Source organism: Corvus brachyrhynchos, unplaced genomic scaffold (assembly GCF_000691975.1).
Source record: "Corvus brachyrhynchos isolate BGI_N302 unplaced genomic scaffold, ASM69197v1 scaffold15, whole genome shotgun sequence".
Taxonomy (NCBI): Eukaryota; Metazoa; Chordata; class Aves; order Passeriformes; family Corvidae; genus Corvus; species Corvus brachyrhynchos.
Genome location: NW_008238349.1, coordinates 236,671 through 251,905, shown reverse-complemented (window position 1 = coordinate 251,905; position 15,235 = coordinate 236,671). Strand labels below are relative to the sequence as shown.

Genomic DNA, 15,235 nt, shown 5'->3' with positions numbered 1-15,235 from the left:
CTCTCTTGGCCCTCGCCCCCGGCCGGGAGCTCAGCCAGCCCTGGCCGTGGCTCCAGCCCATTTTCCCTTCCCTCGGAGCTGCCGGCTCCGGAGCATCCCGGCTCCTTCCCTCTGACCACGGGAATGGTTCCTCCTCTGCTGCCCCTGGACAGGCCTCGCCTGCAAGGGATGGGGACACAGAGCAGGGGTTAGGGGAAAAGCCCCCCAAGGCCGAGGGCTCCAGCCCCTTCCCCAGCTCCGTTCCCTTCCCTGGACACGCTCCAGCCCCTTCTTTGGAACTCCCCTCCCTGTCTGTAGTTTATTCTTCAGTATTTTCCTGCTCCTGCCTTCCCTGCACTGCCAGGGTCTGACTGTACCTTGAGGTGACAGGTTTGTCACTGTGAGGTGACAGCTTTGCCATGGTGCCCCTCCAAGACCACCAAGGCCTCCCCCATTGTGGCCAAGCAGCCATGCCTGAGCCATCAGGTCCTGGAGCACCAGGATGTGACTGTGGAGCTGTGTCTGGGACATTTTGGAGAATGTGAGAGGAGAGGAGGCTGTGGGAAGTCCCAGATTTTGCCTTCAGCTCTTCCCCCTCTGAAGCCTTTTCCTTCCCACACCCGACCAGACACGAGCAGGAACAGATGTGAGGATGTGGCACCTGGGGACACGGGCAGTGGTGGCCTTGGACCGCTGAGGGAAGGGCTGGACTCGACCTTGGAGGCTTTTCCAGCCTCAGTGATTCTGTGGCAAGAAGAAGCTGGCCTCGGACACCAACACATCAGTATGTGAACACACAGACTGGGGAATGTCAAGAAAAAGCCAGAGAGTGGCATTTGCACGGGCTGAAAGGAAATGAGGGAGAAAAGCAGCTCAAAAAGAGCAGCTCAAACCCAGCCCCAGCTCAGCCGAAGGCTGAACATCCCCAGAGTCCCTCCGGACCCCGGGCCAGAGCCCAGCCTGCCCCACGGCACCGCCAGCTGCTCTGGAGTTTTCAGCCATCCCAGTTATTCACACACCCAGCCAAAGGCTTGGAAATCTCAGCCAGGAAAACAACTTCCCACTGAGATCCCCCGGGGCTCTGAAAGACTGTTCCTCAAAATCCCTGCTTTGCTCAGCAATGGGGGACACAGGAGAGGAGAATAAACTGCATTTTAAACAACCCTGTAATACTGAAGGATTGAGGGAGTAACTGCAGGATGAGCCTGGAGGAGGGAAAGTTTTGGAGTGACCTCCCATCACCTGAAGGATTCCACAGGAAGGATGGAGAGGGACTTTGGACAAGGACCTGGAGAGCCAGGACAGGGGGAAAGGCTTCCCACTGCCAGAGGGCAGGGATGGATGGGATACTGGGAAGGAACTCTTCCTGTGAGGGTGGCACAGACAGGAGCCCAGCCACAGCCTGGGAAGGGGTGACTGTATTAATGGGAATGAAGTGACACTCGTTATCCTGGGAAATAACAAACCAGCAATGCAACTTCCAGTGATGAAAGCAGAGATTAAGCTGCCATAAAAACATAATTACCTCATTAGAAAACACTATAGGCTGCGAAGCAAATGATTTCCCATAAAAACATAATTACCTCATTAGAAAACACTCTTACAGGCTGCGAAGCAAATGATTTATATTTTTCTTCTGGGTTTTGTCCAAATCATCTAAAAATAGATCTGAAAGCCCCACCACCAGGACTGCTGAAAATCCTGCCCAGTTCACTTCACAAAGAGCAATGTAAACAAGGAGTCTGACATAAATTTCTCTTATTGATTAAGCAATCTTTGCAAGCCCAGTGCTCTTGTAAAGCCTTAATTCAAGAGTTGGGCTCTAAAAGAACAAACATTACGGGCTTGAAAGTGCCCATTCAGTTATATACGTGAGCTTGGGCTGCCTGTGGCTGTGAGAACTCCTGCAGGTGCTGGAGCAGAGCAGGGGAATGAAAAAAAATCCCAACCAAGGATTTACTCAAGTCCTGAGTGTGTGTGGACTCCCAGTGCAAGGTGTACTCCACCTGAGGAGCCTGCCCAGGGGACACCTGAAATCCCAACACCTCCGATTAAAGCCCTCCTTTGGAGAATGTGTCCATGAAATGCCTCCAGATGCTGCTGCTTCCACAGCCAGCTGGACCCAGAGAGCCCAGGCGGACCCAGAGTCCCCAGGACTGCTAAGCAAATCCCAGCCCTGAGCCAGAAGGACATAAAAGCAATGATGCACACACACACACACACACACTTGTACAGCTCTGTAAACAGTTGTTTTCTAGTATTTGTATTTACTATGGATCATCAGCTCTCTGTTCCAGGGCTCATCACCTCCAAACGCTCCAGACCTGCTGGGTTTACACTAAGCTGGGTTTAGCACTAAGCACTTACAGAGATCGTTTGCACGGCCTCTCATTTGGTTCTTGCACCAAACAGATTTTGTCCCTCCTGTCCTGTCCCTCTCCCTCCTTTTAAAAGCCCCCTTTAGGCTCTGGAAGGGGCTCTGAGCTCTCCCTGGAGCCTTCTCCTCTCCAGGTGAGCACCCCCAGCTCTCCCAGCCTGGCTCCAGCCCTTGGAGCATCTCCATGGCCTCCCCTGGAGCTGCTCCAACAGGTCCCCATCTTCCCTGGTGAATTCTATGAATTAGCACATTATAATCAGAATTATATGAATTTCTGGGAATTCAATGAAAGGTGCCCCAGCAGCTTTGCAGCTTCAGAGGTGACTCTGAATTCCTGTGCTGGAGTTCCTGCATTTCTCCCACTGCAAATCCAACAGCAGCTTCATCCAAGGAGAACACACAGGGCTTGGCTGCCAAATGCACAACCTGCAAGTCAACAACCTCCAGAGGGGTCACTGGAGCAGCCATGGAAACCAGGGATGGGCCACGTGGTCTGGGAGGTCACAGCCAGCACTTCCAGCCAGCAGCACGTGGCCAGAGCCACCAACACCCAGCTCCCAGCCCCAGCTCCCCATGGACTGGTGAGGGTGGGAAGGAACAGGGCCAAGGCACCCACAGCCCCATGGAACAAGGGAAGCAGCACTCCTTGGCAAGAGCCTGTTTATTGCCCAAAGTCACCCTGACAGAGGAAGTTTGGGGCCTCTCTGACCCAAAGTAGCTGAACTGGGAGCTGAGGGAGAAGATCAGGGAGGAGCACTGAGGGCACAGCCGGTCCCTGAGCTCTGCTGCACACTCCTGCTGCAGGATCCTGCCCTAAGGGCCCAACCCAGCTAAGTCAGGGCCAGTCCCCTTGGAGCCCAGCACATGGGTCTCACCCTGGGGCAGGAGAACCTCCCCAAGCCCACCCCACCCCACCAGAGATGTGACACTGAACAGCCCTGGGCACCCCATCCATGTGTCCAAGTGTCCAGGTGTCCCTGTGTCTCTGCATCCATGTGTCTCTGTGTCCCTGTGTCCAAGTGTCCAGGTGTCCCTGTGTCTCTGCATCCATGTGTCCCTGTGTCCAAGTGTCCAGGTGTCCCTGTGTCCATATGTCCAGGTGTCCAGGTGTCCCTGGGTCCAAGTGTCCAGGTGTCCCTGTGTCCATATGTCCAGGTGTCCAGGTGTCCCTGGGTCCAAGTGTCCAGGTGTCCCTGTGTCCATATGTCCAGGTGTCCAGGTGTCCCTGTGTCCCTGTGCCAGTGCATGCCAGGACCCAGCATTCCAGCCTTGCCCCCCTGCCCACCATAACCACCCTTCAGGAAAGGATTTCTCCCTGCTCCAAAGCAACGTCTTCCTGATTTGCCTTTCCCAAAGGCAGGAGCACGTTCCCACCATCCCCAGGTCCCAGAATGTCCCTTTCCCTGCTGGCAGTGCCTGTGTCCCCATCCCACACGAGCAAACACATCCCTCCTGCAGGTGCTCTCTCAGCTCGTCTTTCTTGAAATGTCAAACGCAAGGATCCAGATGAACGGATCCGACGGACCCTGCGAATGCTCCTCACCCGACTCCGGTAATGGGTCAGTGAGGAGAGAAACCCGGAGTTAATGCACTCAGCAACTGGAATATTGTGCACTGCCCTGCACAGCCCCCTCTGTGCCACTCAGCCCTGTCAGCTCAGCTTTACGGGCTGAAATAAAACCTTGGTTTAAAGCAAAGTGCAGCCCCAGGTTTCCTTTGTTGCCACAAGCAGAATTTTAAGGTTGTTTTTTCCTTCTGGAGAGTTCCCATAAAAGCACACACAGGCTCTGCCTCCTCAGGGTGCCTGTACATGAAAATGGCTCCAGTTCACAACCAGAGACTGACAATGTGAACAAATGTCCCCAAGGCCACGGAGGCTGCTGGGGCAGCTGGGAGTTCTGGCTCGCAGAGCCAGGCCCAGGGAAGGGAACAGCCCTTGGCTGGTGGTCGGGTAACAAATAACCTGGCAGAGGGAACAGAGACTGGTTTGAACCAAGCTCCCTAAAAGCCAGAGCGGGCATCTCTCAGGCAGCTTCTAGAAGAGCTCAAGGCAAAGGAGAGACCCTGTTTAACAGAAGCTAAGAACTGCAAATGCTCCCTGAACGTTCAGCAGCAGCAAAGCCGGGCATGCTGGACAATGTCTGCTGGCTGAGGAGGGAAGGGATGGGTGCAGCTGGGAGGGCAGGAAGAGGAGGGCCCTGTTACTCCCACGTCCCAAGCCATGGGAAGGGGCAGGGGTGCCCTGTCCCAACCCCGAGGTGGCACTGGGCACCCTCTGCAGCCACAGCCAGCAGCAAACAGCCCAAGGCAGGAGCGAGAGCAGGGGCTGCAGCTGGGATCATGGGCTGAGAGAACAGGGATTGCACCCTCTCCCTGTGCCTCGGGCTCGCTGGGTGCCCTCAGACCCTTCCCCTCCCTTCCCGCAGCCTCACTCCCTGCCTTCCCAAGACACACGGGACAGCACCAGCTGGGATTACACATCCCTCTGCTTGGAGCTCTGCTATGAACATTTCCCCCTTTCCTTGCCTGCAAGCAAAGCAGGAGGGACTGGCACAGACAGAGAAACGAGGTTTCACTCCCTCAGCAGCCAAGCGTTTTGCTGGAGCCTGGTTTGGATTGCTGTGAGGACACTGAAAGGACAGGATGGATTTCAGAGACAATAACTCCATATTAACATCATACCTGTGTCACACTCCTCAGGCTGCATTGCCAAAGGCTTCCACCACGAGTCTCATTAGCAATCCCATTAAAACAAGCACACAGCCAGTGAGAGCATTTACTGTGCAGAAGAGTCAAATTCTTCTAAATTTATAGTGGCAAAATTGATTACTGATTCTAACATCTGTTACAGATCTTACATTTAAATTCTCCTTAAAAAATCCCTCAGCTCAGAAACCTCAGGCATGGCTCCCCTCCCCCAGGAGCCACATAAATCATCTCCCTGCAAATCAAATGTGTCTCTTCATAAAAACAATTGTTCCTGTCATATATTACATAATAATCAGCACTAAAACCTGCTGAGGATGTAATTCAATGTATTTATGCTGTTTGTAATCACACAAAGACAAGGGTACCTTGGAAGACAGGGTAACGCTGGGGAAAACAAAGAGACTCAGGTAAATAGCAGCAGATGCAAGGCTGGGAATGTTTAAATATCAAACCAGTCTCTTCATCACCCAGGAATGTAACAGGAACTACCTGTGAGCAGTGTGAAAACGCAGAGCTGGAGACAGCGATGGGAGATGTTGCTCTACCCTGTGCCTTCCCCTGGATAAACCATTCCTAGCAGCTGCCAGCAAGGAATATCCAGCCATGGAACCCAGGCACTGCCAGGGTGTGATATCCTAGCACAGGCAGAGGGAACTATTCCCCTTCTGATCTTTTTTTAATAAAGGAAAAAACCCCAGGCGTCTGCTCCACCTCTCCCAGCGAGCCCTGACCCCGGTTCTCCAGGAATTCCTAATCCCCTTGAGGCAGAAAAAGAGTGAGGGCAAGGTTAGATCCCAGATCCGCAGCACGTGTGGTGTGTGGTGCCCAAAGGCACAGTCTGAGCTCCTGGCAGTGCCAGTGAGCTGCTGCCTTTGCTTTGTGACCCTGCTGCAAGGACAGCAAGGACAAGGTTCTGCTCCATCACCAGCTCCCGCAGTGCCACACCATCCCACCAGCCTGCAGGGCTCATTCCTGTGCACGGCTCCAGTCTGTTGGAGGGAACGTTGGCACCTGGCCCCTGCAGGTCCCAGCAGCTCAGCACTGCCAGCCTGCCTGTGGCAGCACAGCAAATCCTGCCAGGCCAGCCCGTGATGGGACAGGAGTCATCATGAGGGAGTCAAGGAGGTACAGACAGAGGAGGTGACACCACGCCAGGGCTGGAAGATGTTCCTCAGAGCCCCAGTGACAGCAGGGACCTTCAGCCCAGAGCTCACCGAGCCCATGGACACCCATGGACCAGCAGCCACTTGCTCAAGAGCTGTTTTACTCTCCCCAGGTAAGAGCATTCCCAGAGGGTCAGGGAGGGATCCTGCCCCTCTGCTCAGCCCCAGGGGCACCTCTGGAGTGCCGTGTCCAGCTCTGGCTCCTCAGCACAGCAGGGCCAGGGAGCTCCTGGAGCGGGGCTGGCGCCGGCTGTGTGCTGCTTCTCCGTGCCCAGCACAGGCTGAGGGAGCCGGGGCTGCTCAGCCTCGAGAGGAGCCCCAGCTGAGAGGGGCCCTCAGCCCTGGCTGTCCCTGGCTGCAGGGAGGGCTCAGGGCAGGGCCCAGGCTCTGCTCCGGGGCCCGGCAGTGGCACCAGAGCACCGGGCGGGGCCTGAGACCAGCAATTGCCCTGCACAGGAGGCAGAACTGCTGCCCTGGGCAGGGCCCAGCCCTGAACAGGCTGCCCAGGGAGGGGCTGGAGTCTCCCTCAGCGGGGATATTGCAGAGCCCTCTGGGCACAATCCTGTGCCCTGTGCTCTGGGATGGCCCTGCCTGAGCAGGGAGGTGGCACCAGGGACCCTCTGGGGTCCCCTCCAGCCTGGCCCAGCCTGGGATTCTGTGAAGGCAAAAAGCCCCCTCAGAGCTGCAGCCAAGGGATGTGAACCATGAATTGGACACAAGCTGCTCTGTCCCATCACCATCTTTTCTCCAGCTGTTCCCAGAGTTTGGGTAGAAATCCACAAGCACGTTGTCACACTGGGTCACTGCATTCCCATCCATTTCTCAGCAGCTCAGCAGGGGATTCCCATTTGCCCCAGCCAATATTCCTATTGCTTGGGAAAACACTTGGTGATTTATGGACAATGACCAGGACAAGTTTCCAGAGTTCCTCAGCCTGCAGAACATGGTCCAGTCACCCTGAGGGAACAGAGCCCAAACCAAACACCAGAGGATCCCAAATCTGACTGGGGGGGATGACAGCTCACAGACCATGGGTTGTTTTCCTGCTCAGCACACCTGGTTAAAGGTATTTTGGAAAAAAAAGCATCAACTTGATTCTAAAACCTCCAGGGATGGAAAATCCCCCCCTTCCCTCCTGAGCTGGACGCTCATCACTAGTTTGGAACCCATTCCTCATTCGGATATGGATTAGGAAGCAGCAATGGCTGGAAGAAACATCTTTCAGCAGAGATTTCTCATCCTGATGATGAGATAAGGATTCACACCCTCAGTGCCTGCTCCAAGCACTTGTCTATCAAGCCAAGTCACCTCTCAATCACTCTCACAAACTCAAGGCTGTCAGAGGATGAGGCTCTAAAACTCAAACGTGGTGTTTGGGAAGGGAACAGTCTGAATTTCACATGTTGATATTTTTCTTTTCCTTCTCCATTTAATTTCAGGGGTAGAGGACTCAGGACAAGAACAAAGGGAGCCTTTGGAGTCCACCTGCTGTTTAACATAAGCTCCTCTCTCAAGAAGTGCTTCTCAGCACAGAAAATTTAACATGAAGATGATTTCAATGAGAGCAGCTCTAGGAAGGATCGAACTTGCTCCAAGTAGCAGTGGACAAAGGGGGGGGTTCATGTTGTTTGCTGCAGAGAGAAATAGCACAAAAGCTTTTTATCTTTTATTCCTGGGCTTCCTTTGAAAATGGATGTAGCAACTAATCCCCGACATGCTGGATGAGGCTGTCAGATCATCCTGGGAAAAATTTGTTTTAAATTCACCCCTTTACTGAGGCTCAAGAACTTTGTGCAGAAGTTCAGTTAAAAGCATGAAATCCATTATCATCGTGACTGGGCCAAGGCCGGGCTGGATGGGGCCAGGAGCAACCTGGGCTGGTGGAAGGGGCTCCTGGAGGTTGGAATGGGGTGAGTTTAAGGGCCCTTCCCACCCAAACCATTCCAGGACTCTGAGGTTCTATAACCACATCACTGAGGCAAGGGGTCTGAAGCCCATCTTTGCCTGGGCCCTCCCGTATTTAACAAGACCTGGGCTTTGGCTGGAGGAAAGGAAACAGCCAAGACAAACATCCACTCTCCTTTCTCACTTAAATCCATGTCCTTTCCTCTTCCTCTCTCCCACTTCTCAATCTGGATTACCAAACCAGAGGATTACTTTGCCACCACCCACCCTTGCAGCCCCAGCCAGGGAGCAGGGAGAGAGCAGGACGAGCAAACCCCACGAGGGTGGGCACAGCAGGTACAACTCGTGTTCCTATAAACTCCCTTTGCCCACTTTCATTTTCCACTGCGCCCAGCCCAAAGCTGCCCATGGCTGCTCAGCAGTGACTCAGATGAGCTGCAGAGCCAGCTCCTCTCGGCCTGGAAGGACTGAATCAGTCTGGAAGGCTTGTCAGGCACTGCGAAAATCTGGGACTTGTGTTTGTTTCCTGATAAATTAACATCACCTTCCCAAGACAACGCAGCAGCATTCCCACCCAGCCTGGAAGAGGGCCGGTATCTCCCAGGAGCTCACAGCTGCTTTAGCTGCCACCACCTCCCGTGTTCCACAGTCCCACAGAACAGCTCCTGGGAGCTCCGGGCCAGGCGGCTGGGAGGGGAAAGGGAGAGGTGCTACTGCCCAGGAGCACTCTGAGGTTTTGGCTACCAGAACATTGTGTTTGATCAGTGCAGGGAGTGTCCCCTCTGCTGGCACCGCTGAGGTCACACCTCCAATCTGGGGTCAGTCCTGGGCCCCTCGGGACAGCACAGACCCTGAGGGGCTGGAGCGTGTCCAGGGCAGGGAACGGAGCTGGGAAGGGGCTGGAGCCCCAGGAGCGGCTGAGGGAGCTGGAAAGGGGCTCAGGCTGGAGCAAAGGAGGCTCAGGGGGGACCTTGTGGCTCTGCACAAGTCCCTGACAGGAGGGGGCAGCCGGGGGGGTCGGGCTCTGCTCCCAGGGAACAGGGACAAAGGGAAATGGCCTCAAGCTGTGCCAGGGGAGATTCTGATTGGATATTGGGGAAATTTCTCCATGGAAAGGGTGCTCAGGCCTTGGCAGGGGCTGCCCAGGGAGGTTTGGAGTCCCCATCCCTTGGAGGTGCCCAAGGAAGGCCTGGAGGTGGCACTGAGTACCCTGGGCTGGGGACAAGGTGGGCATCGAGCACAGGGTGGACTCCATGGGCTGGGAGGACTTTTCCAATCTCAATGATTTTGGGATTAAGAGGAAAAACCAACAAACAGCAGCTTCCCCAAGAGTTCCTGATGTCCCCTGTGTGATGCTGCCTCGTGCAGCCGAGCAGGGCTGGCAGAGCAGGGTTTCACCAACTGGAACAACCATTAATTGGCTCTTGTGTTATCAGTGTTTCAAGGACCCTTCAAAGTGGAGTTGCTTGGAGGAGAAAATGCACCTGCTAGTGGAGCTGCTTTCTCCTCTCCTCTTCACCTTGACCAGGGTATTTTTAGCTGTATGGACAGACTTGCCAATACTTTCACCTTCAACTGTTTGCAAGGCAACTTCTGACAACCCCCAGTAATGAACACCCCGGGTCAAGAGAGGCAGCAGGAAAGGAATGATGGGCAAAAGCAACTTCCCAAAAGGCTTTTTCAGAATTTTGTGCCTTCAGTATTTTAGCTCCCCTTCTTCCCACAGATTCCCCTGCTCACAGAGAATTTAGTTTGCACTCGATTTCAGTACCCTCAGAGTTTGGCCTGAGGTTCTGCAAAAGAGCAGCTGTACCTCCACACACAAAGCACCTGATCACGCTGCCCGCTGCCTTTGCAGCAGCAAGTGCCACTCAGTGCCTCTGAGTCTCACAGATCTACTCATCTAAGTTCACTTGGCAGGGAATGGTCCAACACTGTCATCCGAGAAGGCAGAAAAACTCATTATTCCAACAAAACCTCATTATTCAAAGGCAACAGCGTCTCTTGGCTGTTCATCCCAGCAGGTAACGTGTCAGCATCTGCCAGATCAGTAAACACAGCCCTGGCTTCCATCAGAGCAGGAACAAGAGAGGCAGACATGCTTGTGAGGCACTGTTCTTACTCACTCACGTGCTGCTGGGCCCAGGAGTGCTTCATTAATTACTGCACAGCTCCCCTGTCACACAGAGCCTGAGCTGCCACCGCCCCAGGGCCCCCAGGACTCAGCTGAGTCCAACACAGTGCAAAGGCCCCCCCGTGCTGTGAGCTCAGATCCCCTGGGATGGGTCAATCTTCCAGAAAAAAGCAGATTTCTCTGGAGCAGGAGGGTGACAGGGCTACCAAACTCCAGCTTTAATGTCCTTTATGGCCCTTTCAAGGGAGCCTCTGAGAGCCAGAGCAAAGGGACACAGAGGATTTACAACTCTTCCCTGGACTTCCAGCTTTCCTTCAGCAGCCTGTTTGCAGCGTAACCCCTTTGTTAGGAAATCTTCTCTTACTTGATCATCGCTTCATCTCTCACAGCACTTTATGTTCACAGCATTTGCTGTCCCATCTGACACATCCTGCTCTGGAAAACCGCTCAAACCTGCTGCACTTCCCACACCTGAAGGCCCAAACCATGGGAACACACTCCCAACACGCCCAGAACCCACTCCATGGTTCATCTAAAAGCCTCTCAAGTCTTCTGCTTCTGCAGAAAGTAGGAGCAGGTAAGGTGAGAAGGAAGAGGAAAGGTGTGGTGAGTCAGCAAAGTGCAGAAGGAAGAAAAAAGCCATTTAAAAGTCCATTCTTCAGTGTATACCTTTTCAGCCAAGGCCTTTAAGCTGTCCAGAAACCTCTGCCAGAAGTCCTTGAAGAGGGGTCTGTCAATCCTCCTCAGGCTCTCCTTGGTGCTGGCATCCACGCTGACATAGAGCTGGGTGACAGGCTCCAGCCTCCTGCAAAGGGAAAAGGGAATTGCTGCTTTCAGGAATCTGCTGCTTGACCTTGTGTTCTCCCACAACAGCAGCACCAGGAGCTGGACAGGATTCCCAGGGAAAACCACTAGAGCCCAGAGGTTCATGTCTGCCAAGTGACCACCATCAACAGCAAGGTGTTACAGCCTCAACAAACACCCCCCAGGGCTGAGAACTCACACACAGCCCTTGGCTGACAATGCCATGGTCATTCCTCACTGCACCAGGACACATTTCACTCCACTGGAGCTGTCACACATCGGGAAAGGCTTCCCAAAGGAAGGGGTTCAGGTGAGGCACGGAGAGGTTCTGCAATCCACAGAGCTCTGCCCTTTCTCCACCTTCTATTTGGCCCATGGGAAAACGTTCAACAGAAATGGACAGTGGGAGGAATTTCTTCATGGAAAGGGTGCTCAGGCCTTGGCAGGGGCTGCCCACAGAGGTTTGGAGTGCCCATCCCTGGAGGTGCCCAAGGAAGGGCTGGAGGTGGCACTCAGAGCTCTGGGCTGGGGACAAGGTGGGCATCAGGCACAGGGTGGACTGGATGATCCTGGAGGGCTTTTCCTACCTCAGGGATTCTGTGACTCTAAATTCAGCCCTGATTCAACCGGTTCCTACTGCTGGACATGCTGAACTCCCCTGGCCTACAGCTGGATCATCAATGACATTTTTGAAGGGATCTCAAAGCTGTTTAGAAAATAAACCCACACACAAACCAGCACCGTGTTCTCCTTCCACTGCCAAGGCTCTTATTCCCCAGAAATCCTGGAGCAGAGCCTTTCTGGTCACACGTGCTGCTCATAGCACCTGGAGCCCAACACTGGGAACTTCTGAAGGGATTGAACCTCCTGTGCTGTGGGAAGAGCCCGGGTGGAGTCCGATCCCTTCCATAAATGCCAGGGGAAGGAAGGAGAAGCAGCAACACCACAGTCCATCAGCAGAAGGATCAAAGGGATTAGGAACAACCTAGAAAGGAGCTCCCTTAGAATCCCAGGGTCATTGAGGCTGGAAAAGCCCTTTGAGGTCACCAAGCCCAGCCTGTGCCCAATCCCCACCTTGTCACCAGCCCAGGGCACTGAGTGCCACGTCCAGGCCTTCCCTGGGCACCTCCAGGGGTGGGGACAGACTTCCAGGATGGAGACAAACCCTTTCCCCTGCCAGAAGTGACAGAGCCAGTGAGGGTCACACAGCCACCCCTCGTGGGGGCTGCAGCATGAACAACCACATCCCAATTTACCACAGAGCCCTCAACATTTGGGGACAGCATTTTGGGAGCGTTTTGTGGGAAGGCTGTAATGAGCAGGCACCAGTCCCAGCTTCATTTGGTTCTCTAGAGAAGATGAGAAGAAATCAGAAGCTATTGTTCAGCTGCCAAACAGTGCCACCTAAAAATACACTGACCCCTGCCCACCCCAAAGGTGACAGAGGGATGAGAACTGGCCAGAATGAGACTGAGCAGAGCTTTGTGTCCAGAAAAATCCACTTAAAGTGGACGCTCAGCCAACCATCTGAGCACGTTCTCTCTGTGTGTATTTAGACAGCAAAATGAAATAACCCAGAACAAATGGAACATTTCAGGTTAAAATCTCAGTTTTGTAAACAAGTTTGTCTGGACTGGCAGCCCAAAGCCACAGACTCCAAAATGACCAAATGTTATGGGCCTAAGTGGATTGAAGTGCTCAGTTTCAAGGAATACCGAGCCAAACTCTTTCTCTACTCAGTGCTGTCTTTGCTTAATTAAAAGGGGCCCCAGTGAAGATGGAGCAGGTGCTTTTCAAAAGAAGGGCTGAGAAAAATCATCTCTTCTCAAGCCTAAGGACAGGCAGGAGCCAGACTCACTGTCAGCATGGGGGAAATGAAGGAATTAGAATTGGTCCCAGGCAATTTCAGCCCCACATTGCTCCAAATGGGGATGGTCCACAGGGCTCTGCACGGCTGGGAATCGAGCCAGGAGGAGCTGGGCACGTTCTGCCAAGGGGGAACAAGGAGAAGGGGCAGCCACGGGTGCAGTGAGAACAAGGACACAGACTGGTGCTCCTGGGACACAGCTCCAGTGCAGAACTAACAGCAAATCCAGCTGGATGGTACCAGGATGGATTTGGGGTGTGAATTTCCGAGCTAGCTCAGACACCTCAGGTGAAATGCAGGACACCAAATCCATGGCATTTACACATGGACTTGGGCAGAAATCCTGAGCTGAAATCTTCAGCTGAGCCGTGCCACTCAATGAATAAATTGATTTCAGGCCACCAGCCCTGAGGTGGCTTCACCAGGCAGGACAGAGCCCACAAGGGACAGGAACAGCAATATCAGAAATGAGCATTTGCTTGTGGGCATAATAATCTGCTCATTATCGTTATTATTATTGATCATAGTGCAAACCCACACACGAGGGTTGGTCACAGCCATGGGTCAGAGACAGGAGCCAGGTAAGGGTTCAATAGGAGCTCCCCTGGTGTAAAACCTCCCTCAGTTCCTTGTGAGCCTGGGGCAGGTGAAGCTGCAGCCCAAAGAGAGGAAGAGAGGAAGGCACAGGGGGCACCCGCTGGAGCCCCTGTCCTGAATCCAGCACCACCCCAGGCCACGCTGCCCTCTCCCTGAATGGGCTGGGTTGGGTTGGGTTGGGAGGGACCTCAAAGCCCATCCTGCTATGGGCAGGGACACCTCCCACTATCCCAGGCTGCTCCAAGCCCCAATGTCCAGCCTGGCCTTGGGCACTGCCAGGGATCCAGGGGCAGCCCCAGCTGCTCTGGGCACCCTGTGCCAGGGCCTGCCCACCCTCCCAGGGAACAATTCCTTCCCAATATCCCATCCAGCCCTGCCCTCTGGCACTGGGAAGCCATTCCCTGGGTCCTGTCCCTCCAGCCCTTGTCCCATGTCCCTCTCAGCTCTCTTGCACCAGAGGTCACCCTGCCTATTTCAGGCCAAACTTTTGGACTACAGCTCCTCTGCTGACAGCACAGAAGTGAGCTGGGTGCCTACTTCAGTTCCCATATTAAGCAGATCATCTGCTTTGATGAGCCAAAGATCAGTTGCAATTTTTAAGACAGCAAGACTAGCATTTTATCCCCTTCTTTTTTGTTTCTTTTTAAAAAGATTCAGCAGATCCGAAAAGTGCAGCTTCAAAATAGAGTGTGTGCTCTCTTTTTAAACTGCTATATTTAGGAAAGAGCAATTTCTATCTATCAGGCACATAATACATGACTTAAAGTAACTTGATTACACAATTATTCAATCATTTGGAATGCCTTTGTGGTGTGTAATTACTCACTCCCAAATTGCCTGCGCTCCCCCCTCAGTGCCGGATTCAGACCACGAGAAGGAGTGCAAAGGAAGCTCTCCCGGGAGCATTGGCACAGGAGGGAGCTGGAATGGGCTGGGTGACACAGCAAGGCCACCCTGCACGCAGCTCCCACGGCTCCAGGGCTGGACTTGCTGCTGTTCTGAGCTGCTGGGACTCTGAGCAGCCTCCAGCCTCCCTGGAGCTGCATTTCCCCACGCGCTGCCCTTCCTTGCTACACTTTGATAACAGCAGCCTGGATGCTCCAAAACATCAGAAAAAGGGATTCTTTACCTTTGTAAAGACTCTGAAAGAGTTCATTAAACTGTTTGGAAGATTTCACTCAAGTCCCTCTGAGGGAGGTTGAACGGAGCCCGCTTTGCTGATGAACATGTGCTTGTCACCTCTCCTCGTCCTGCTGGAGGTGCTGGGCCAGACAGAGCTTTGGGCTGAGCCTTCACAGCTGCTGCTCCGGAGTCAGAACAAAGATCAGCCCCACAAGGCAATGCCTGAGCTCAGTGCCCTGCTCTGGCTGACAGAGGGACTCCAGTTATCCCTGCCCCGGGCACAAAGCACAGCTCACCCACTGCTCCCCTTCTGCCACACCTTCACAGGTGCCACGTTCCATCCTCTCCACTTCCAGAAGTCATCACGGTTTGGTTAGTGAGTACAGAAAAGAAAATCAAACTGAGGGGCAGAAAGGGATGAGAAAGAGCATGGGGAGACTGAGGTTAAAATCAAACAGACCCTGAGGGGGCTTCTTCATCACTGGTGCTTTTGCAGAGCTGAGTCCGAGGGGCCACTAAAGGGGATAAGGACACAGGTCAGCACTCCAGTGTTCCAGATTAGGGCACGGGGCAGCACT

The 15,235-nt window shown here is 53.8% G+C and overlaps 1 protein-coding gene across 2 annotated transcripts in view; it reads right to left on the bottom strand.

Moving 5' to 3' along the window:
* Positions 1–15,235, bottom strand: part of LOC103616349 (S-adenosyl-L-methionine-dependent tRNA 4-demethylwyosine synthase) — an 87,814-nt gene that overhangs the window by 24,552 nt on the left and 48,027 nt on the right. For both annotated transcript variants that reach the window (XM_008634505.2, XM_017735288.1), the window contains exon 13: positions 10,937–11,072. In XM_008634505.2, the coding sequence (XP_008632727.1) occupies positions 10,937–11,072 (136 nt within the window). The remainder of the gene's footprint in view (positions 1–10,936; positions 11,073–15,235) is intronic.